We start from the raw sequence: 25,321 nt of genomic DNA, 5'->3' as shown, positions 1-25,321 counted from the left end.
AACTGCAGTCGGCAAGACCCTCTGAGGCAAGAAGAATTCGTACTCTGTCGAGGCAGGGGAGAAGCTTGGTGTCTCGACCCGAATGAACTCCTTCTCTGAAGAAAAGAATTCATCTGATCGAGAATGCTCTCGCAAGCAAGGACAGCGGCGGCCCCTCGGGAACTGCAAGGGTTGTGAGTGATGAAGATTATTCACTGGGCGAGCTGCGGTCCTGTCCCGGGGATCCTCGTGCTGATGAATCGGCGCAAAGTTCTCTGAAAAACGAGGGCGATCGCAACTTGAAGAGGAAGACCCTCGCTGCTTCCGAAGCATGAAACTCCTGTACCTCTCTCCTTGGAGGGAGACCTTGACAGATCCCATGAAACCCTCCTCAGCTACCTGGTTGTGCTACAAGACAATCAGGACCGACACCCAAAGCACGCCAGGCAGCCAAACTCCAAAGACAAATTCGTCGGAGCTTTCTCAGTCCGTCTTGTGCCTCTCCAAACAACCGAGAGGAAAAGAGAACAGGTGAGGAGAAAGAGTACCCCTATCTGTCCTGCCAGTAAGACCAGCAGGAGAGACGGACTGTGCGCGATAATCAACCAAAGGAGATTACTGCCACAGGGGTAAAGGAGAGTGCTTGTGCCGTGGCAAAGCACTTTCCTAGGAAGAGCAGAAAGTTCATTCGACCAGAGCCGAGACACCAATTTGGAAAAACCAAGTGGGGCTGAGCCGAGCGGCACCAAGCCGAGCCCATCATGCGAACTCGATCCACTAGGTGGTATGCAGTGGACTGGGAGGCAGGCGGGGTGAGCCGAGCAGAGTCGAGTCGAGCCAAGCCGAGCCCATCATGCGAACTCGATCCACTAGGTGGTATGCAGTGGACTGGGAGGCAGGCGGGGTGAGCCGAGCAGAGTCGAGTCGAGCCAAGCCGAGCCAGTCTAGCAAGCACGACCAGGGGCTGGGCAGGGCAAGAAAGCCGAGCGAGTCGAGCTGAGCCGATTGCATGAACACAATCAGAAAAGAACAGGGCGGAACTTGTCTGCCGTAAACTATTGCTAGTTTCCTGAACTCTAAACTCCTTTGAGGCCAAGGCCCCTTGAGAAGAAGGTTCAAAGGGGAATTCTGTGTCTGCTATCCTGCATGCTCTAACCCTAAGATTCAAGACACGAGGATGAAAACCCGGCCAAGCAACCGAAGCAGCTGGCAGGCAGTATTGAGACACCTGGCATCTCGGCACCCAAACACCTGGCGTCTCGGCACTCAGACACCTGGGTGTCTCAGCACTGAGATACCTGGGTTTCTCGGCCCTTTCTCTCGTCCTGTGCCTCTTGTTAGGAAAGCGCTCGTGATTCATAGGATTCAAGCAACCCACGAGACTCCTGAAAATCGGGAGTGGCTGCTTTCGGTTTCCTAAAAAATCAAAAAGAGCCAGGCACAGAACAGTCTAAGATGCAGACTTCTAGGACTGGCACAGAGGGCGCAGCCTCTCATGGCCGCGCTCTCGCGGCTCCCGAAACGCCAGACCCCACAGGAGAATGTGAACTGGTTCTCGCCCAAGGGTGAGAAGAGCCAATAAGAGAAACTTGTCTCCCGGAAGAGAGTCAGTCCCTTAGAAGTCCCGCAGGAGGACTCCCAAAGGGAATCTCTTCCCTGCCTCTTCTGGTGTTTGAACCGATAGGATCAAGACACCAGGCTGGGAACTCGACCGAGCACTGGTAAGCACTCGGGGAGCACTTGTGGTGCTGGCATGAAAATATGAGACACCTGGGTGCCTTGGCCCTTTCTCTCGCACTGCTCCCAAACTGGGATGGGGAGAGTACTCTCCAGACCAGACCGGGATACTCTATAATTCACCGAAAGTTGAGCTATTGGAGCAGCTCGCGAATGAGCGCCCAAAGCAGCCCCCGTCTTAGAGGCAGAACTTCTAGGACCGAGAATGGGGTCGCAAACCATGGTCTGCGCACCCACGGCTCCCAAAAAACAAAACCCTGGGGTATGCAAATCAGTTTCCTAACCCGAAGGTTGGAAAGAGCCAATGCGAGACCCACTGCCTCCTCAGAAGGAGGCAGTCCCTAGACGTCCAAGGGCATCAAGGTGAAAAAAGCAGCCTTCCTCTCCTTCAGCCGATGGAGGTCTGTCCAGTTCCCGGGACTCCCTTGAACCGCGGGAGAGGAAGGGAAGAGGCAGCAGAAGATGAAATCAAAGATAAGTTGAAGAAGACGTCGGCTACTTCCACAGGGCGGCTTCCACCTTCACTCCGACATCTCCTACAGGATGGTGGGCATGAAACATCGTAACCTCTAGGGCAGCCAGGCTGGAACGCAATGGAAGTGGCCCAGGACACCACCACCTGGAGAAACAGCAGGCATGATCAGGACACCCAGTGCAGGAGCTACGGAAGCGGTTCGGAAGGCAGGAGCTACAGCAATGGCCAGGAACGTCACCAGCAGCGACAGGAATGATCAGCACGGCTGCTGCAGGAGACCAGGAAGAGCCGCCCAGAGACTGTTGTCGAGTTAACAGATGCATAACACAGGAAACAGCAGGAGCAGATGGACCACAGATATGCAAGAGGCAGTGCTACAGCATACATGAAGGCCAGCAATGACAGCGATCGATCCACATTGGCGGGAACAGAGTTGAAACGATCCTGATGTGGAACTATGCCATTCCAATCAGGTACTGTGGGTGATCCCGAAGCAACACTGAATGAACGACGGGACTCCTTCATGCACGATCTCTCCTGAGATATCCAGCCAACTACCGTTGTGCCTGAGATCCTCACTGTCAACCTGAAAGAAAAGCAAAGATGATTAGTAGAGGGAGACTCCTCTCACTACGAGGGGAACTGCCCTATGCGGCGAGAGGAGGCCCCTTAGAAGAGGTCGCCCGACCGCCTGCGGCCCCCCCTCCTCACGGTCTTCGCCTGACAAGTGAGCAAAGAGGGCAAAGGAGAGACATCTCTACCGAAGGAGAGAAAAGGAAGAGCTTACCAGGAGAGAGACGGAAGGAGGGGAGGCCACCAAGGGCGCCGTGGAAGCAGAACTTACCAACGACGGGCGCAACTTTCCCCCTCGCAACTCTCTATAACACAGGCAGTGAAAACAACACTCAGCACAAGTAGGAAGGAAGTAGTCATGCCCTTGTACATGGAGGGCGGGAGCCCAAGAAGGGAAGCGAACTCTTACGTCCCGATCAATGTAGGGGAGCGAAGACATTACGTCCCAACTAATATCTCCTAACATACAGGGGAACGCCTTCAGCATCTAAATAAAAGGCTACTGGAAGAGAAGCATTATCACTCGGTTACGCCCCTCTAAATAAGCCCTTGGCCGCCAAACCCAAGACACAGACGCAGGGAACGACGGCTTATGCAAGGTTATCAAAAATCGTGGGTTTGTATTAATAAATATCAAACACACACAATACATACACAAAAATACAGAAAGATCCCACCGGAATAATAGAGAGGTTAACAACAGTCAGGCAAAGAGATCCGAAAACATGTCTGCATTGCATAACGACCAAAAGCAAACTGGAATGTTTACATCCAGGCAGGCAGATATTCCTGCCTACCTGGCGTTAATCACTGCCTCACCACCTTGTTCAAGAGTTTAACGGCCGTGTCAGCTTCGCCGTAAGTAATTCCTAATGTAAAGGACCGACGGTTTGTATATCGTGTCAGAACAAGCAGCTGTTACTTGTTTGGTTTTTTGTTTATGGCTGCAAGCATTTACACAACAAATATAACATTACCAACAATAATTTTATCATTCATTCACTTTTTTAACTTATTTAACTAGATGGGGAAGATAAAGAGATGGAGGAAAAGAGGTTAGTCTATTGTAATATGGTCTCCCAAAAGAGGAACTCGTGATACATGAGATATATGATAAAATAATTTTTTAGGGGTGAAAATTTTTGGGTCGCACAATACGTGAGGTTGAGCATTACACAAGTACATGTACATACAGTAATTAACAATCACTAACTACCGTGTGCAAGACACTGGCATTGTTTTGGCATAAACAAGAGCAAGTGCTGACATAAAAAATCGAATCAAGAAACAGCTGTTTGCCAGTGTCAGTTACCATAATTATCATGTTTGCTACAGGCTATTTAACAGTTGTCGACTTGTTACAAATTTACTAATTTTCAATGGTGACTTCCTTAAATAAAAATAAAATAAATTTGTATTCATCCTGCACACAATGGTGAGGAAAGTGTTATGAAAATATCCCACTAAATTTACAGTTGTAGCTGTGGTATTAGAAACGAATAATCTGCAGGCCACAAAATGATTTGGAAGAGGCAAAAGCAACATTTGAAATCACACCTATACTTCATTCAATTCACTGCATTTATAAATAAAGTCAGTTACATTTTTAAACCCAGCTTTACAAAAATAACGAATCTCTGAAATGAGTTTCATTTAGCAATTAATGGCTGTGATGATCTCTCTCTCTCTCTCTCTCTCTCTCTCTCTCTCTCTCTCTCTCTCTCTCTCTCTCTCTCTCTCTCTCTCTCTCTCTCTCTCCTTTTAGGTTTTTGCCAAAAACAAAAGCCAGAAAAGTTTGAAGTGCCAGAAAACATTTAAAGGTGCCAGATCAGAATCTGACAGTGCATTTATAAAGTGGTTTAAGCTCCAACGCAGCAAAGGTGTAAGCATTTCCGAGGAGATGCTTATGGAGCAGGCCAGAATTTCCCTAAGGAATTAAACCTAAAGAATGATACTCAATATTCATAAGCTTTGTTCTAATTTTGATAACACACACAGCATATATATGTGGAATGAGCTGGCAAGACTGTTTACAAAGGGGCTTTTATAGTAGTGATTTCTGTGGTCCAGCAATGGCCTGGTCCCAAGGGTGAGTTTTCAGAAGTTGGATTGTACTTCAACTGAGTAAAGGCCTATGTAACTTACGAAAATGGGCCATAAAAGTACAAAGAATGATTATGGTATAAGGAAAAAAATACATACCATAAATAACAATTTTTGAAAGTAAATTGTATTTTTCCTAACTATACAAACCCGAGGTCCTTTACATTAGGAGATACTTTCAGGCGTAGGCTGGAAAACGGCCGTTGAACTTCAACAAGGTGGTTAGGCAGTTACTGTCCGGGAGGCGGGAGCACCGCCTGCCCGGATGTAAACATTCCAATTTGCCTTTCGGCCCATGTACAGATTGAGGGGTGGCATGAGGTGGGCATAACTGTAAAGGACCTCGGGTTTGTATAGTTAGGAAAATACAATTTACTTTCAAAAATTGTTATTTGTTCCGACACAATATACAAACCCTCGGTCCTTTACATTAGGAGACTTACTGATTGGAGGAGGAATCTGAAAAGTCTCTCTGAACTGACTGGAGTTCACCACCTTGTCTTCCCTTCCTGGTCGTAAGAGCGAGGAAGGGAAAAATCACCTCTGACAAAAGATCGGGTTGTAAGAAACGCAAGATCTATGTCAGACTTGTGGGACCCTTTGCATGAAAGAGGGAAACGTCAGTTCATGCGAAGTAGGCTAGGAAGAAATGACGTCGGATGACAATAAGGCAAATACAAGCATTGGGTTTGTCTCAAAGTCATTTACTCTTTCCTCCCCTTGCAAGAGAAAGGAGTGGGGGTTGCTTCTATAACCTGAAAGGGAATAGAACGGAAGCTCACGTTATGTGCTTACCTGCCTCGATCGCCCGGTCCAGCTTGTAACGGCACGTCCGCTCCCTGCCCGTGGGAAGAGAGCTTAGGATAGGGAGAAGGAAAAGAGGCCAGTCACTCAACAAACATCTCCCCAATCCTTACCGTACAACATAGGCGAGATGCAACCTGTCCCGTTAGGGGAGCTGGATAAGCTACACAACTTGTTGAGCAGCCACCACAGGACCCAAGGAAAAAGTGTCCAGGACTTGTGTGCAACATCCCGGAGGTAGAAGGAAGTGAAGGTAGTCTGTCGGGACCACACACCTGCCTTCAGTACCTGTGGTACCGACATATTCTTCCGGAATGCGAGGGATGGACCAATGCTGCGGACCTCGTGAGCTCTCGGAGAAGCGTGCGGTGTCGTCTTCTCCTGCAGCAGAGCACGCTCTCCTTATTGTCTCACGAAGCCAAAAAGAGATGGTGTTCTTGGACACTTCTTTCTTGGTCGAGCCGGTGCTAACGAAGAGTCGTCGACACTCAGGCGGAGGTGCCGAGTCTTCTTCAGATAGCGCCGCAGCACCCTAACAGGACACAGTAGCATCTCGTCTGGATCATTATCTACAAAGTCCTCTAGGAGGGGATCGTGAAGGACTCGAACCGTGCGTCAGGGACCGAAGGATTCTGAGTCTTCGCTACGAAATCCGGGATGAAATCGAGCGTAACTGATCCCCATCCCCTTGAGTGTTTTACATCAAAGGAAAGTCCATGAAGTTCGCCAACTCTCTTCGCCGACGCCAGGGCAAGCAAGAAAACGGTCTTGAGGGTCAGATCCCTGTCTGACGACTCTCTTAAAGGCTCGTAAGGTGCACGAGTCAGGCTCCTTAGAACGAGAGTCACATCCCACGCAGGGGGCCTGAGATCCCTGGGTGGGCAAGACCGTTCGAAGCTTCTCATGAGTAGAGAAATCTCGAAAGAGGAAGAGATGTCTACTCCTTTCAGCCGCAAGACTAGGCCGAGTGCGGCGCGGTAGCCTTTTACTGCTGAAATGGAGAGAAGCTTCTCTCGGCGAAGGAAGACGAGGAAGTCCGCGACCTGCTGAACAGTAGCTCTGACCGGAGAGATACCCCTTCGACAACACCAACCACAGAAGACGGACCACTTTTCCTGGTATACCGCTGCGGAGGATCTTCTGAGGTATCCTGCCATCTCTGTTGCTGCGCGGCGTGAAAAGCCTCTCGCTCGCAAGAGATGGTGGATAACCTCCAGCCGTGAAGACACAGGGAATGCACTGCCAGGTGGAACCGCTCTGCGTGAGGTTGACGCAGAAGGTTGGGCCAGGGGAATCTCGGTGCCTCGGAGAGGAGAGCTAGCAGGTCCGGTACCAATTGGCCTGTGGCCATTTGGGTGCCACCAGAGTCATTCTGAGATTCGGGGGGTGATCATCACTCGGCTGATTACCCGACGAATCAGACAGAATGGAGGAAAGGGCGTGCGTGTCGAGGTTGTCCCACGGGTGTTGGAATGCGTCCTCCGCAGCGGCCCATGGTCCGGCACGACAGAACAGAAGACCTGAAGTTTTCTGTTGTGCCGGGTGGCGAACAGATCTATCACTGGGCGCCCCCACAGGTCGAACAGCCTTTCGCTACTTCCTGATGGAGGGACCATTCGGTCCCTACCACCTGGCTCTGGCGGCTGAGCTTGTCCGCCACTACATTCCTCTTGCCTGGAATGTATCTGGCTGACAGCTCTACCCGAGTGAGCTACTGCCCACTCGTGCACCTGCATTGCCAACTGATGAAGCTGATGGGACACCAGTCCCCCTGCTTGTTGACATATGCCACTACCGTGGTATTGTCGCTCATCAACACCACGGAGTGTCCCATCACTCGATCCTGGAACTCCTGGAGAGCCAGGAAGGCCGCCTTTGAGCTCCAGAATATTGATGTGAAGGTGCTTGTCGTCTCGGTGCCACACTCCCGAAGTCAGCAACTCCTCCAGGTGTGCGCCCCATCCCTCGGTCGATCGTCCGAAAACAGAAGCATGTCCAGAGGGGAGTATGCAGGGATACTCCTATTAAGAGGTTCCTGTCGTCCAACCACCAGTGGAGGTCCTTTCTCACTTCCTCGGAAAGAGGAATGAGGAAGGACTGGGGTCTCGGGACTGGGACCAGAGCTCCTTTAGTCTCCACTGGAGAGACCGCAAGTGAAGACGCCCGTGAGGAACTAGCTTTTCTAATGACGACAGGTGACCGATGACGACTTGCCATTGCCGAGCTTGTTGCTCCTGTCGAGACAGGAACAACTGTGCTGCCTCCTTGAACTTGCTGATACGAGAGTCCGAGGGAAAGACTTTTGCTGCCACCGTGTCTATCAGCATGCCCAGGTATTTCGTCCTCTGCTTGGGGGAGATCTGACTTCTCCAGATTTACCACGATCCCTAGATCCTGGCAAAACTCGAGGAGACGATCCCTGTCCTGTAGCAACTGCGGCGAGAGCTCGCCAGGACTAGCCAGTCGTCGAGATACCTCAGAAGACGTATCCCGTGCGGCGAGTGGGCCCAAGCTGACACGAGAGAACACTCGTGAACACCTGGGAGCGGTCGAGCCCGAAACAAAGTGCCCTGAATTGGAAGACCGACTCCCGAGGGATTAAGCGGAGGTACTTGCGCGAGGACGGATGGATGGGTATTTGAAAATCGCATCCTTCAAGTCCACCGTAAGCATGAAGTCGTTCTCCCTGATGGAGGCCAGCACCGATCGTGCTGTTTCCATCGTGAACCGAGTCTGGCGAAGGAAACGGTTCAAAGGAGAGAGGTCTATGACTGGTCTCCATCCCCCTGATGCCTTCTCTACGAGAAAGATCCGGCTGTAAAAGCCTGGAGACTGGTCCGACACGACTTCTACAGCATTCTTGCTCAGCATGGCTTGCACTTCTTGCTGTAGTGCGATGTCCTTCAACGAACCTGAAAGATAAGTTTGGAGATGGACCGGAGTGTAGGTGAGGGAGGCCGAGACTCGAAGGGTAGGAGATATCCCTCCCGAAGAACATCCACTATCCAGGTCTCGGCTCCATGTCGCTGCCACGTTGCCCAATGGCTCGACAGGCACCCCCCACCTTTGGCAGCTTCTCTGGGGGAACGCGCCCTAGCGTTTCCCCTCCTTCTTCTTACCCTTGCCCCCTCTACCGGATTGGAAAGGGGGCTGAAAAGGACGGGAGTAACCCCCCCTTTTCGAGGAAGAAGAAGGCTGGGTGTTTCCTCGGGACCCCTTCGAAGACTGGGACTTCTTAGGGGCCGAGGAAGGGCCAGCCTGGCCCGAAGACCTGGCTGCAGTGGAACGAGAAGACCCGGAGGTCTTAACCACTGCCTGGTGGACAAGCCCGTCGTTCTCATCAGCACGGCGTTTGTCTACCGCGGCATCCACCAACTCTCTAGGGAAGAGAGGAGGAACCCAGCAATGGTCCATTCCGCAGAGCGTTGCCGACTCGGGACCTACAGACTTGGCAAAGCGAGAGAGAACGGCGTCTCTTCGCTTTAACACCAAGTTTGCCCACAGGTTTGCAGTCTGGTGGGCAAGGTAGGAAATAGCCCTACCTCCAGACTGGCACAGTCTCCCAAAAGCAGAGTCCTCCCCAGGTACGATAGCGCCTGAGGAAGCGGCTACCTTCGATACTGTGAAGGACCACAGATCGAGCCAGGAGACTGCCTGAAAGGCCGCCATGGCGGTGGCTTCCAGGGTTGCAGCTTCTTGCTGGGAGAGAGAAACATTCTCTGCCGACAATTGCTGCAACGAAAGACCCGGATCCAGACGAGTCAGGTCCGGGTCAACCTGTTTAGTCAGCAACGCTCCTTCTATTGGAGAGTAAAAACGCTTCTGACGAGGTAGAGGGGGAGGAAGAAGCTTCTCCGAGCGGCTCGATCGAAGGGAACTGTCTTGCCCAGACACAAGACTGTTCACCTGATCGAGTACCCCCTCGGCAAGCGTGGACCACGGCAGCCCCACCGAAGCCTTGGGTTCCTTCTTAGGACCCCAGAAGGATTCAAGGCGCGAAGGACAATCCACAGACGGCCGTGGTCCCTTCCCGAGGTCATTGTGCCCGACGAATCAGCGCGATAACCTCCGAAAAAGTCCTCTGTATTTCGGGGTGTCCGCATCCTGGGGCAGAGGACCTTCAAGTCCTTCCAGGGTGCGGTCCTCCCGAACTACTCTCCCCGCAGGAGGGAGAACCTCGGCAGACCCTGAGGATCTTCCTGAACTACACGGGCATAGGACCTGGTCGAGCCAAGGACCGAGCCAGGAACATACCCCATGCAGTTGAACTCTGAGGAGAACACTCCCCCAGAGTTCCTCCTCTCCGACTCACGCCCTTTGGAGGAGACCGAAGGAGCGGAGGGGACAGGGGAGGAAGATCGGGCGCTCCCACTGCCCTTACTGGCAGAACCAGTAGAGGCAGCAGGCCGAGGGCGGTCACCAACCTGCGGTGATGACGGGCCCTCAGGTCGAGGAGAACGTTTCATCCCAGGTGAAACGGTCTCCCGAGGAGAGCGGAGCGGCTCGCGAGAGTCGAGCCGCGCATTCGCCTCCCCTGAGCCAGTCTGGCCGCGTGGGCGCGGCCTGGGACTGGGAGGAGTCGAACGCGCGGCTGGCTGGCGCGAGCTTGCGCTGTCCTCTAGACGCGCCCCAGACTTCTTCGTGGCCGAAGCCTCTCGGGAAGACTGAGCAGGGGACTTCTTCCCTGTTTCTCCATGCACTCGGCCCCTCGGGGCTGAAGCATTATCCCGGGAACCTGACCTGGCACTGGATGGAGTGCCAGCAGGAAGAGAAGGGGCACCTGCATGCCCCGGCTCTTTCTCTCGTCCCACGCCCTGGTCTGTACGGCGAGAAGTGTCCACCGTAACAGACTGGGGTATCCTGGTCTCCTTGGAGACCCGGGTACTCGGAGCAACTCGCGAACGAGAGTCCGACGCGGTCTCGCTGGCCTTAGAAGCAGGAGGTTTCTTAGGCGCAGCGGGGAGAGTGCCGACCTTGGTCTGCACACCCTTGGCTCCCGCTGCCCCTGGCCCGGAGGCCGGAACAGCGGTTCCCTGATCCGAAGATCGGGAAGAACCAACGAGAGAACCCACTGCCTTCTGTGTGGAAGGAGACAGACCCTTAGAAATCTCAGTACGAGGTTTCTTAGGGGGGGGAGAGACAGACTTCTTCTTCTTCGGCCGCGAAGCCTTGGAAGAGGAAGAGGAAGAAGCAGCAGACGACGACGACGATGAAGACGAAGATGAAGACGGCGCGACACCTTCCTAGACCTCTTCTTCTTCTTCTTCTTCTTCACCATCTGCTTCAGGAAAGCAGTCAGATCACCAATCCAGGAAAGCGAAGACGCGGACTCAGGAACAGCAGGAACAGGAACAGCGGGAGGGGCCACAACAGCAGAAGGTGCAACCGGGCAGAGACGGGCGGAGCTCGGACCAGCAATTGCCTGGGCAGCGAGAGCCGCGTGTCGGCCAGGAACCGAAGTGGGCGGGGCCAGGGATGCAAGCGCCGCCCCTCCCGCATGCAGATCTGGTACGGGCCGCGCCAAGGTCGCTGGAAAGGGAACTGAGGCAGACGAAGGGCCGGGCTGGAGAGACAGACGAGGAACCGTATCCAAGGCCAGGCCATGTTCAGCAACGGGGGCAGCAACAGTCACATACGGGTACGATGACGTCACCATGTAGGAGGGGCCAGTGCGCGAGAATGGTGCCAGAAAGCCAGGTGGCAGGGGAACAGCGTGCTGGCCCGCGGATGACGCCGATACCTGGGTGTCCAGATGCGAAGCAACTGAAATCGGCATCTGGACAAACCGCGAGAAGGTGACAGTCGTGGTAGTGGCTGTTGCTGCCGTGTGGGTCGTGACTGGAGGGGGGGCCATGGGAGCCAAACCTTCCAGAGCCGAGCCAGGTAGGCCCGGTGCAGCCAGGGTGAACTTGGTATCATCGTCTGGCTATCGAGCCCGGTACCTGAAGCAAAAGTCGGGTTAATAGAAGAAGCCTCCACCCGCTCCGAAGGGAAAAACTCCCCTCCGGAACGGGAAGAGACTTCCGAGATGAAGCCGCGGTCCAACTCTCCCCCGTGCCCTTCCACAAACGAAGAAACGTAAGAGGAAGGGGAGGGGGAATCCTCACCGAGGGAGAGGGAGCAAGAAGAGGAAGTTCGCTGGGAGGTAGAAACGAACCTGAAACATCGGCCACCAACGGGTCGTCGGGGCGTATTTCCTCGGACGACTCCTTGGTAGGCTTACGACGGTAAGATCTCCTCCCTTCGAACTTGCCCCATTGCTCGGAGGACCACAAACAACACTCATTACAAGTAGAGTCGCGTGAAAACACCCGCCCCCTGCAAGATGTGCAGAGAGCGTGTGGGTCCACATCAACTCTAGATCTAAAAGAATTACACTTTTTTCCTCCCACCCCGGGACACACATGCTGGGGATGGGAGGATTTAGATGATTTATCCATAATACAAAAAAAAAGAAAAAGGAAAATTCCCACCAAGAATGATGAAGTAAGAAAAGATGCAGTCAGGCAGAGAGCGAAGAACAACGTCCGTGCGCTACGACGGCCGAAAGCAAATTGGAATGTTTACATCCGGGCAGGCGGTGCTCCCGCCTCCCGGACAGTAACTGCCTAACCACCTTGTTGAAGTTCAACGGCCGTTTTCCAGCCTACGCCTGAAAGTATCTCCTAATGTAAAGGACCGAGGGTTTGTATATTGTGTCGGAACAATAATATTTTACTTACTCTCTCTCCTGCAACAGTGATAAGGGGACATCTATTTCATCTATTGGTTTTAGCTGGCTTGCATTCTTCTCAAGTCTTTTAATTGCCTTCTCAATTTTCTTCTTCTTTCTTTCTTCTCTCTGGCGTAGGACTTGTGGATCCACCTTCTTCTTCTTTTTCAAAGGTTCTGCACTAGAACAAATAAAATTACAATAAATAAAAAACAAAGCCTTAATTATTTAAAAACTAAATAATTGATCCTGATTTTCTCATTTTTGCCCCAACAAAAAAGATGGAAATTTTCATATAATGCAAAATATAAAAACAGATTAGTGAAGTTAGCTGACAAAACATTACAGTATTTTAACATATAAAATATTATGATGGTTATAACATACCATACTGTATGGGTACTTGAGAAAATTAATAAAAACAAATTAAATAAATTACTGTATGCATATGATTACCAGCACATGAACTGTGTCATGACATCAGGATATGTTACATACTTGTCAAAGTGATAGTTAATATATAACAAAGATATAATATAGCTTCTAACATACTGAATAAAGCTGATGCTTTTAATAAATTGTATATAAAATATTTTATTTTTTTTTGCAATTCCCTTTTCATGAAACTCTGTTCTGTAATACAGTGCACAATGTTGTGGGTGGGGTAGAGGAGCTAGTGAAATCGGCTGAAGAAACATAACAATGTGCTTGACCTACATCAGTGTTTTTCCGATCGGAAGAAAATAACAGTACATACTGTAAATAAAGCTGCAGACAATGATCCACAGAGAAGCTGAATAACACTTATAATAATACTGTACGTTTCGTTTAAAAAAAAAACATTGAAGGCTGTACTGTACTCAAGTCTAACCTTAGCCTAGACCCTACAGCTGATGGGATATAACAATGTTTCAATCACTTCATTGTTTCCACTTTTGTTTCACATATGATTTTTTTAAACCTCCCATGCACTTTCATCTGATTTTCACTCCGGAGGCATGGTGACAAATGCTTAAAATTCAAAACCTGAACTAAAAACATGGTTATGCATTTTCCTTAAGACTAACTAAAACAGGTTTTGACGTAGGAAAAACCTACCTAGAAAAACCTATCTTTAGTAGCCACTGAGAATCCTGAAAGGAGTCACTGTACTCTCATGATCCCTACAGAGGCTCTTTAAGATAGACCAAACAATTTCAAAGAATTCTCTTCTAGTTGGCCTTGGCCAGCATCGTGCACATTGACACTGACAGAGTACAGGCAGTCTCTGGCTTATGTCGGTGGTTCCATTCCTACACCGCATCATAAGCCGAGACGTTGAAAATCGTAGAAAAACCTTACTTTTAATCCTTTGGGTGTCTTGAAAACAATTTAATCTGTGTTTTTATTGAATTTTTCATAAAAAACACCCAAATTTTTATTATTCTGCTGTTTTGGAGACATATTTCTTCTGTCGGATCGGCGTCACAAGTGTCATAACCCCGGAACATGCACCGTAAACTGGGAAATAATTTCTGATGAATATATTTGAAAAGCTTCGTAAGCTCAGAACGTCATAAGCTGAACCCGTCGTAACCCGGGGACTGCCTTATAGGACTTCAAAGCAAGAGGGCTCTCTCTCTTGTCTACAGCAGCTGCTTAGGTTCCTTTCCTATTCTTAACCTGCAGATGTAGGAACAGCACACTGCGCGCTGGTCATTACAGTACAGTATTGTGTCAACCACGCATCTTGCGCCACACCTACTCTCATTATTCTTTTCCAGGTCTATGCAGGATAATTGTTCACCCAAAACCCATGGCCTTTTCGTCAGAGAAAGTGGGTGGGTATGAGGACTTACAGCAGCTACCAAAAATAGGTTTTCCTATGTTAAAACCTGTTTTTTGAGTGTAGCCGCTGTTCGTCCTCAAAGGAGCTTACAAAAGACATTGACAGGTGACAAAATGGCTAAGCTCTTAGAATTCAATCCCAACAACCCAGATAAAATTTTTGGTTCAAGGTTAAGCCACGTTATAAACCACATTCTCTGTTTCAGATACCTATAGGGTTTGGCAACAAAGAACCTGACACTAAACACGAACTTAAAATTATTGAGACGTAGTTCTAAAGTGATTACTTAATATGCTGGGTTTGTACCTTTCCCATTGATATCTTAGCACACCCAGCACATCAAAAGACCCCTGGTTTTCTGCCGTAGCACCTATGGAGTAAGGACTTACCATACCACCCTACTGATACACGGTGTAGTCGAATTTGCCCAAGCTCGTGGCAATGATGTTTTAGGAATACTGCCTCTGATGACCACCCTGTGCACTCAGAGACTTCTTCGAAAGAAACATTTCCAAAGAAGGCCAACAATGTACATACTTAAATTCTGGATGTCCTGCGACTTACGGAAGGAGTGGGGATCTGACTTTTTAATACGGGATTTTAAAATTATTCTCAGACCATGTAGAGAAAGTGGTTTGTTTGTGCTAGGGTGCAGGAAAGTCAGACCCTCTGGGATGTTTGCCTCTGGGTATAAATCTTAATTGTTTGGACTGGGCATGATGTTTTATCTAAAATCTGAGTTCCCTTATCAGAACAGGAGATTTCCTCTTTAACCCTGCGTACGTAACCTTTCATTTGAGGTACCTCGTGAGTAATGTGGTCCCAATTTGGGAACCACCACTTAGACATATTATAAAATATTTTTTTACATATATATTTCTAGATTTCTTCATGTTAATATATACCTAATTCTTAATCTTGGGTTTGGCAGAAATCAAAGAAGTACATTAAATAATATCTATTACAAATATTTTTAAAAAATAAAGTGAAAAATAGAAATATAAACAAAAATACACTTATAAATTATTTGAATTGCCTTGACGGAATTACAGCTTCACAGTCTTCAAGTAGGATGGTGTGGGATTTTCTGTTTGAAGTTTCAGCCTCCTGTGGCCACAAAAAAAAAAACTGTGACGGGTGAAAAAATGGAAAATTAATTTTATGAAAAAATTAGTATTTTTTAACAATTACCTGAAGGGCAGCTGTATATGAATTTATGTTTATAAAATTTGGTACATTTGTGCATTTACCATTCTAGAGTAAGAAAAAAGTCTAATAAAAGAATTCTAAGCAGTTAAAAGGTGTCAAAAAGTTCTTTATGTAAATGTCACTCTAAAAAGGCCCTTTAAATTTTTGACGGACATAAGGTATTTACCATATATCCTAGTTAAAAGTCAATGTATAACCAACAAATCGTTTGTAAATACAATGTAAGCATTCTAGAATAAGAAGCAAGTCCCAAAAAATAAATCTGCTGGCACTCGGATGGCACTGACTGCTGGCACTGGATTAGCACTGAAGGTGATGTTGGTCACTGGCACCGGGGACATATCATCACTCATGTCTTCTGAACTAATCAGAGGTGAATCACTAGAATTCTCTGTTGCATGGAGGGTGGCAGATGTCGATGGAATGGGGGCAGATGTCGACTGAGTGTTGGCTGACTTCCTTGCTGGACGTTTGGAGGGGGTTGAAGGGGTCGGATCATCAAGGCCCTCTTCATCTTCACTGTCTCTTATATATCTCTTTAACTTCCTCAGTGCACTCTGTATCCTCACCTTACGTTTCCTTCCATAATAAGATACAGGGGGAAGTGCTAACACGGCGGAAGTGACGGGATGGGTGGGGCGAAAAGGTTTGGTGTGTCGTTGTTGAGTGAAAAGTATGCCTCACCTTGCTGCTACTTCCAACCCTCGTGACGTCATCCTCAGGCATGTCACCACTCTCTTGAAATAATATGGGGTTTTCCAATGTCTTCTTATCACTAGCATCACTATCCCAATCCAAAATGTCATGAACTTCATCAATTTTCAGGCCCTTCCTCGACATATTCGAAATATGGAAAAATTCAAAAAAAGCGCTTTTCAGTTTTAAGACATTTGTAGCGAAATGTGGCAGAACTGCATCGTGGCACCTACATCACTGGCAAGCGACACCACCTGGCTTTGTTACCAGGCAGTATCACTAAGTTCCAAGAATAACAAATAGAGATATGATAACAAATGTAAGAGTATACCAAAATCCATATCAAGAACAAGTTAGGTAATATGGTACCCACCTGGTGACCAGCAAAACTTCAAATTGCTCTAAAATGGCGAATTTCTGCATCCAATTACAGCACGTCTGCTCACAGTCAAGGCACACACAGAACTAATGCTGCGCACCTCAAGAACCCATCAAACACCAAATTCCATCGAGTTATTTAAAAAATGCTGTTTTGCACATGCACGTGGTCCCCATATGGGGCCTGTTTACCTACCCAGGGTTTAAGGGTTCTCATTCTTGGCCAAAAATGATGGGCCAGGGGACAATAGCAAATGATAGTCAGTTTTATGAGTGATGTAGCATTGTCCCTATGTAAGAGAGCCTAGTTCATAATACAAGGTCCTGATACCAAAGCAGTCAAGAAGATTGCCTTTTGCAGCATACGGGTTGTAGTTGTACTGGGCCCACTGAACTGAGGGGTTGACAGAAGCCTAAGCACATTATTCAGAGACCAGGTAATGGGAAGTCTTGCAGGAGCAGGTCTTTCCAAGAGAAGTAACAATTTCTATGTTAAAATCAATTCTAAATCCATAGAGCAAGGGTTCTGACAATGCAGCCTTGTATGCCATTGTTGCTGTAACAGCAAAGCATTTGTCTTCATAAAGATACAGTATATAAGAAAATGTATAAGTGTTTCCACAGATATCTCAACTGGGCTCTCAGCATGGATATAATCTAACCATATTTTCCATGAGGAATGGTATTGTCTAAGGGATGATGTCTGTAGTTTCTGCACCAGGTACCTAGCAATGTTGGGTTAGTAATTTTCAAACAGACAAGATTTTAAATATCCACACATGAAGGTCTCCATTCAGTAAGGAGGACACGTAGACGACTTTCCCTCCTACTGTCTGGGATAGAACCCTCGACGGTAATGGAACTTAGTTCTTTGCCCATTGTTGAAGCAATAGGAACCAATGTCTGTTCAGCCAATTTAGGGCTATTAAGTGAGTGGTTCCGTTGAAAGTTAGAAGTTTGTTCAAAACCTTCAAAATCTGGGACAGTGAAAGAAAAATGTATATCATCCTCCATTTGTTCCAGTCTTGTAGGAGTGCATCTCTTGCTATTGCTTGATTTTCCAGATTTGGAGACACACACCAGAAGTTGGTGGTTCACGCATGTGGCAAACAGGTCCACTTCTGGATGTGGAAGCATGTTGGCAATTTTAATTGAAAGGAGTGACTGTCTAACACCACTTGGTCGAGGATGCTGCATACCTTGATAAAAGAGTCTGCTATTACACTGAGAGACCTTGTGAGGTGAATTGCAGACAAGTGTCACTTCTTTGCGCAATCCGAAGGATGTAGAGCATTACTGCATTGAGAGGAGATGAACATGAGCCCAACCTCTTGATAGAGGACATTGCAGTTCTCATGTCTAGGACCAACAAAATGTGTCCCTTTTGGAGGTTACAGTTTTCTGAGAGACAGAAAGACAGCCATTCAGCTCCAGAAAGTTGATATAACACTTCCTCAGAGCAGGTGACCACCTCCCTGCTACCGGATGATCCTCCCAATGACCTTCCCAACTGTCAAGGAGGCATCCGTGTGTATTATTACAGGTACTTGTAAAAACAGAAGAGTCAGGGTGACCTGTTTTGACAGACACCCCTTCTAGGTCCACAGCCAGAGTATCTCCCCAACTTTCTGACTCCTTTGATGAAGTCAATTGCAAATCTTTTTTCTTGCATGCAATAGCCAGAATTTGTTGACATTTTTTAATTGCAATCTGAGGATTGGGTCTACCACAGATGCAAACTGGAACAGGCCCATCATGTGCTCCAATTGACGTCAGGAGACACTTGGCTCTGCAAGGGACCTTTTCAGCTCCTTCCTCATTCTGTTTTGAGTATTGTTGGGAAGAGACAACTGGCCGCAAAGAGTATCCTAACAAAGTCCAAGCTACTGGTATATCTGCTAGGTGTAAGGCAGGATGTGTTCCAATTTAACCCTTAAACGCCGAGCCTCTATTTACAAAAGTGTCTGTCGTATGCTGGCAGCGTTCGGGAGTTAGCGCTGAAGCGGAAAAAAAGATTTTTTTTAAAAATCACAGCACGCTTAGTTTTCAAGATTATGACTTCATTTTTGGCTCCTTTTTTTTCTCATTGCCTGAAGTTTAGTATGCAACCATCGGAAATGAAAAAAATATCATTATCATATATAAATATTAGAATATATGACAGCGCGAAAAAAAAATTTCATATATAATTGTAAACAAATCGCGCTGTGAGCAAAACGGTTAAAGCTAATGAGTTTTTTTTCATTGTATTGTACACTAAATTGCTTAAAGCTAATGAGTTATTTTTTTTATTGTATTGTACACTAAATTGCAATGATTTTGGTATATAACAAATTGTAAAACGATCAAAGCAACACAGAGAAAATATTATCACAAAATGATGCATGAATTTGTAACGAGCGGACGTAAAAACAAGTTTTTTTATAAAATTCACCATAAATCGAAATATTTTGCTAGAGACTTCCCGTTTGTTGCAAAATGAAGGTAATTGATTGAATATTACTAGACTGTAAGTGTTTTAGCTTACAATTGCAGTTTTCGACCATTTCAGTCAAGTTAAAGTTGACCGAAGGTCAAATGTTTTCTATTTATCGTGATTTATATGAAAATATTTCAAAACTGATATAAGCTACAACCATGGGTTATTTTTTGTTGTATTCTACATGATATTGTGCACATTTTCATGTATAACACTTTATGTAAGGCCTAATATAAAACGGTGCGAAAATTACGACAAGGTGACTAAAGAAATTCTGAGATTTTCAGCCGAGTTACCGTGCGCGGGAGTAATTGATAATTTTGGTAGACAAGGGTCACTTGTTACTTTTAACTGTTTAATTCCGTAGTAAATGTGTCTGAGTTATCTGAACAGTGTATTTTACTGAGTGTACATACGTAACGGCACCTGATTAAAGACAAGCAGCATTTGGTAACAAGGTATTCTAACATAATCATTGGTTTTAGTGCACTAAAAATAATATTTACAGTGATTATACGTGGAGATACTTTTTCCCCTTTTAACACTTTTTCCATGTTGTATGTTTTATGCTTTATCTTTTGAGGAATTCTTTTTATTGGTGTGTTTGCTACTGCCTTAATTTTTGCATTACATTTTTTTATATTTAATTTTTTGCAGAGTATATTTCCGTGTCTTTTGTATCCACATTTTTATATGGTTGATTTAATTGCCTTATTTAGTTTAACACTTGCGAATTAATTTACTTGTATTGCCTTTCAATCAAATTTTGTTACTTAACAATTTAAATTTTACTTGAATAATTTTTTGATTGACCCTTAAACGCCGAAGCCCTATTTACAAAAACGTCTCCCGTATGCCGGTGGCGTTCGGGAGCTAGAGCCGAAGCGGAAAAAAAGTTTTTTTCAAAAACTCACAGCACGCTTAGTTTTCAAGATTAAGAGTTCATTTTTGGCTCCTTTTTTTCTCACTGCCTGAAGTTTAGTATGCAACCATCAGAAATGGAAAAAAATATCATTATCATATATAAATATTGGAATATATGACAGCGAAAAAAATATCGTATATAATTGTATACAAATCGCGCTGTAAGGAAAACGGTTAAAGCTAATGAGTTAATTTTTTTTAGTTGTATTGTACACTTTTTGGTATATAACAGATTGTACAACGATTAAAGCAACACAGAGAAAATATTATCACAAAATGATGCATGAATTCGTAATATGGACGTAAAAAATGTTTTTTTCAAAATTCACCATAAATCGAAATATTGTGCTAGAGACTTTCCAATTGTTTCAAAATGAATGAAATTGATTGAATATTACTAGACTGTAAGTTTTTTAGCTTACAATTGCATTTTTTTACCATTTCAATCGAGTTAAAGTTGACCGAAGGTTGATTTTTTCTATTTATCGTTATTTATATGAAAATATTTCAAAAATGGTAAAAACTAAAAGCATGATTTATTTTTTGTTGTATTCTACATGAAATTGCGCACATTTTGATGTATAACACTTTATGTAACGAATAATATAAAATGGAGAAAAAATTACGACAAGTTGACTCAAGAAATGCTAGGATTTTTAGCAGAGTTCGCGCGTGCGGATGGAAGGAAAAAGTTTTTTTCAAAAATTCACCATAAATCGAAATATTGTGCCAGAGACTTTCCGTTTGTTGCAAAATGAAGGTAAAGGATTGATTGTTACTAGAATGTAAGAATTTTGGCTTACGATTGCGTTTTTTGAGCATTTCGATTGAGTTAAAGTTGACCGAAGTTTGATTTTTTCCTATTTATCGTTATTTATATGAAACTATTTCAAAAATGGTAAAAGCTAAAAGCATGATTTATTTTTTGTTGTATTCTACATGAAATTGCACACATTTTGATGTATAACACTTTATGTAACGAATAATATAAAACGGCGAAAAAATTACGACAATGTGACTCAAGAAATGCTAGGATTTTCAGCAGAGCGAAGGAAAAAGTTTTTTTTAAAAATTCACCATAAATCGAAATATTGTGCTGGAGACTTTCCGTTTGTTGCAGAATAAAGGTAAATGATTGATTGTTACTAGAATGTAAGAATTTTGGCTTACGATTGCATTTTTCGAGCATTTCGGTCAAGTCAAAATTGACCGAATGTTAAAATTTTGTCAGTTATCGTGATTTAAATGAAAATATTTCAAAACTGTTAGAAGCTAAAAGAATGATTTATTTTTTGTTGTATTCTACATGAAATTGCACACATTTTGATGTATAACACTTTATGTAATGAATAATATAAAATGGTGAAAAAATTACGACAAGGTGACTCAAGAAATGGCAGGATTTTCAGCGAAGGAAAAAGTTTTTTCAAAAATTTACGGATGCCCTCAGGACACCCCGATGCTTCTAGGGGTCGTAAAGGCACGAGGATGTGGTCCTCGGTCCCCTTCGGTCACACGTGGCCACACAACACGGCGTTGAGAAGCTGGGTCATCTTGGGTGCTTGGTCCTCTCCAGCATCCCAGTCTAAAAACTCGTCTCACACGCTCACTACCGACAGGCAGTATCGCCTTTCACGGTCCTGACGACGTTGGGACATCTCTGCAAACGTCCTGTTGCCTCACAAATACGCAAACACTCGCCAAAGTTCTGCAAAACACGGATGCGTCAAAAAATCGCTCTCGGACGATGCGCGCTGATGCTTTCTGGTAGGGAAGGAGGAAATTCGGCGCATGCGGCGTCTGGGTGACGCTTTATAAACAAAACAACAGCTTGATCCGTGAACTCCCAGCATCCCTCAAGGCGCGTGATTTAAAACCTTTCATAAACTAGGCCTATAATTATTTTTCCGTGAATATTTAAAAAAAGCATTTTTAGTCGACGTATGGTACGTCCACTTGACACCCAACAGACAATTTTAGTCGACGTATGGTACGTCCAGTAGGCGTTTAAGGGTTAATTAACAAATTAATTTCTGATTTAATTTTGACTGATGATTAATTCAGATTTAATCCAATTTTGTTTTGTTTCCAAGTAATAATAAATTTCCCTGAGACTGTCAATGTCATGTATAATCTTTGAACTCAGAAATAAATTTTTGTATTTAAAATTTTATATCAGAGTTTCATTCGTTGACCCACCAGTAATTTTTATTTGAATTAGAGATAGAGTGGTAAGTGAGACGTTTTCCTTCAAGTAATTGAAGTGAGCTTGAACCAGGGAAATAAAAATACTTTTATAATGTTATTGGAGTGATGCCCTTTGATTTTACCTCACACCTATTTGAATGAACTTTTCATGATCGATAAGTTTTATAAGGGATCACAGTTGCCTTTAGAGAAATCAGTTGTTTTGTATGTGTGATGAGGGTTCAGGTGTCTGGTTGTTGTGAGGTAACTATAATTGTCGAATAAATGGTAAGTTTGATAATCAAATATCAAGCACTTAGATACCAGGTTTGATTTGAAGAACAGACACTGGACACTTCGTCACAATATATATATATATATATATATATATATATATATATATATATATATATATATATATATATATATATATATATATGTATATATATTGTCATGATGAGTATCAAGTACCTGGTTATTACACAACTAATCTCAAAATTCAAAAATATACCTCACTTCAGCCAGATACCTGGACTCTCATAACATTAATTATTACGACTGAGTACTCTAAAGGTAACAGTGATACCTTAAGAAAAAACTTCTTGATTACTTGAAAAATCACACTAAGGTTATCAGAATATGTGAGAGGTATCAAAAATTAAACTAGAAATATTCTAGAGTAGGAGGGCATCACTCCATCAAAAAACTCTAACTGTTTCCCTGGTCTTAATTCACTTTAGCAAAACTAAAAGAACAAAACATGTTTATCACTTTGCCTTATGCACATACAATCAATCCTATTAAGTGGTGATCAATAAATGAAACACTTTTTCTAAAAATGTTAAATACAAAAAAAGGATTTTGACAAAGGAAAAATCTATTTCTGGGAGAAACCTGTGTCACCTGGTGAAATAACCTTTCAGCACTAATTTCTAGGTAAAGCTATTGTTAAACCAGAGAAAAGCTAAAAAGCTAAGCTGGAGTTACACCAGTGCATGAGCCCATGAAATGGAGTCGCAGATGAGAAAGGGTGAGATTGTCACAATCACAGGCCTCCGCCTCTGTAAACATTCCCAATGTCAAAAGTCCCACCGAGTGAGGTGTCAGTTACAAACCGCCGCACCACTCAAGGACTGTAAACAAAACCGCGCCACCCACATCTCCATGTTAGCACCCTATCCTGGAATGGTATTTTATCAGGGGGAAAAAGAATCAGGTGGTCATCATGACACAGGGTCTCTCTCAGAAATGGATTTTTCCTTTGTCAAAATCCTTTTTCTGGGTTTTCCGACCTGTCACCCGGTGAAATAATAACAGAGAAATCAAAATACCATCCTGAAACAAAAAGGGAAACTTGTAGAGGAAAGAAATAAAACTAGAAATCCACAAGAGTTTTAATTATCCCAGTAGCAAGATATTGGCATTTAGATATATAATAAAGATACTAAACTTATTTGTAAGATTAAGGTGTACATAAATATAAACTATCCTTAAGACTAATGAGCATAAACATGAAAACATAGGTACTTAAACATTATACTTAAGACTAAGGTGGGGGAACTATGTCCCACAAGACAAAAGAACACAAAGCGTATTTAAATTTAAACATAGTAGACAATACAAAACTATGACATGGTCAGGAGACAGGCTGTGAAGCATGCCTGACCTGGAGGTGATCGAAAAGGAATAAATGAGGGAGGGAGGAGTGACTGAGTACTAGAAAGGATTAAACAGAGAGGAGGAACGATGTTCTCTGCCGCCACTGCAGTGAATCTCAGAGCTCTAGTGATTTCAGATAGTGGTATTTGAAAACTACGGGAGACTTCCATCCCGTATATTTTCTAAGATCCTCGGAATTCAGGTACGGAAATAGTTAGTGGAGGTGGCCAATGCCCTAATGTCATGTACTTTTGGAACTGAGTCTGGGTTTGCATGTTTAATGAAATACAAGATCTGCTGCTCAATGGCTTTCATAGAATAGTCCCTCCCCTTTCCCACAAAAGAGAGGCCTGAAGTTATCTGTGAGGTCCTAGTTGATAGGCTTTCAAAGTAAAGACTGGGCATAAAGACAGGTCTTGTGGGAGGGGATGACCTTCCAGGGAGACCACCTATCTCATGATCTTCATTCTAGCTAGAACTTAGGTGAGGAGCTAGCAACACTTCCCTGATGGAAGGAAATCAATATGGTTGGGATTGGGCAGACAGCCGGAAATTCTAGCACCTGAAGCTAAACCACTAAAAAAGGTCTTCCCAATAAATTAATGAAAGAACAATTTTGATTATCCAAGCCCGGTTAATTTAAGAACATCATTTAAGAACCAGGGAAACCGTATGTGGGCGGTTACTGGTCTTAAACGAAGACAAAGTTTTAGGGATTGACTAAAAATAAGAATCTGTTAAGTTAACCCGTAAAAATATCTTTTTCAAAGCTGATTTTGCTGTAGTAATAGTACTTGAGGCCAGGACTCTCAAATAATGACCTAAAAATGAAATTGCTAAATTTGTGGTCATTACAGTTGCTTCAGACTTCTTTTAAGAAGAGTGCTAATTTCTTTACTGCTGAGTCATATTGTCTGAGAGTGGATTCTTTGTCTGATTCTAGAACAAAGTGTTAGTTAGGATCAATATTAGCATCCTTCTGAGCTGCAAACTTCATGAAATCCACAGCCAGGGCATTCTGAATTTTGGAGGAAGCTGACAGTCTGAGTTTGTACTATTTGCGTCAGTTTTGGGTTGGGAATTTGCAAGCACCGAAGCTTCAGCTCTAGAAGAAGTGGAAACCAGTTGCTCTTCGGCCAGTTGGGAGCCACTAGGGCTATCTGACCTTTGGAATGTCCTGGAGCTTGTGAAGGACTTTCAGTAACAGGTTTACTGGGGGAAACAGATAGATCCTTTCCACTTGTTCCACCTATGGACATTGCATCTGTGGAGTGAGCTAGAGGGTCCAGGTTGGGAGCAACATAACAAGGTAGTTTGTGGTTGCATTCTGTTGCAAAGAGATCTACTTCGAGACCCGGAACTTGATTGCAAATCCATCTGAATGAAGTTTTGTCCAGGGACCATTCCGACTCCAGCGGAGTTGTCCTGGATAGGGAATCTGCAATGACATTCCGGACCCCTGCAAGATGGGTAGGGAGAATATTGCTATCATAACCTGGTTGATCCGACTCGATTTGGAACCTCCCCTGTTTATACAATGTACTACTACTGCGCTGTCTAGAACCAAATTCTATATGA

At 44.9% G+C, this 25,321-nt stretch overlaps 1 protein-coding gene across 2 annotated transcripts in view; it reads right to left on the bottom strand.

Annotated features, from left to right (window-relative positions):
• Positions 1-25,321, bottom strand: part of mRpL40 (mitochondrial ribosomal protein L40) — a 186,877-nt gene that overhangs the window by 40,742 nt on the left and 120,814 nt on the right. For both annotated transcript variants that reach the window (XM_067108065.1, XM_067108064.1), the window contains exon 3: positions 12,394-12,564. In XM_067108065.1, the coding sequence (XP_066964166.1) occupies positions 12,394-12,564 (171 nt within the window). The remainder of the gene's footprint in view (positions 1-12,393; positions 12,565-25,321) is intronic.

This window comes from Macrobrachium rosenbergii, chromosome 8, assembly GCF_040412425.1.
Source record: "Macrobrachium rosenbergii isolate ZJJX-2024 chromosome 8, ASM4041242v1, whole genome shotgun sequence".
Classification (NCBI taxonomy): Eukaryota; Metazoa; Arthropoda; class Malacostraca; order Decapoda; family Palaemonidae; genus Macrobrachium; species Macrobrachium rosenbergii.
Note: the sequence above shows the minus strand (reverse complement) of the source record. Positions and strands in the feature narration are given on the sequence as shown.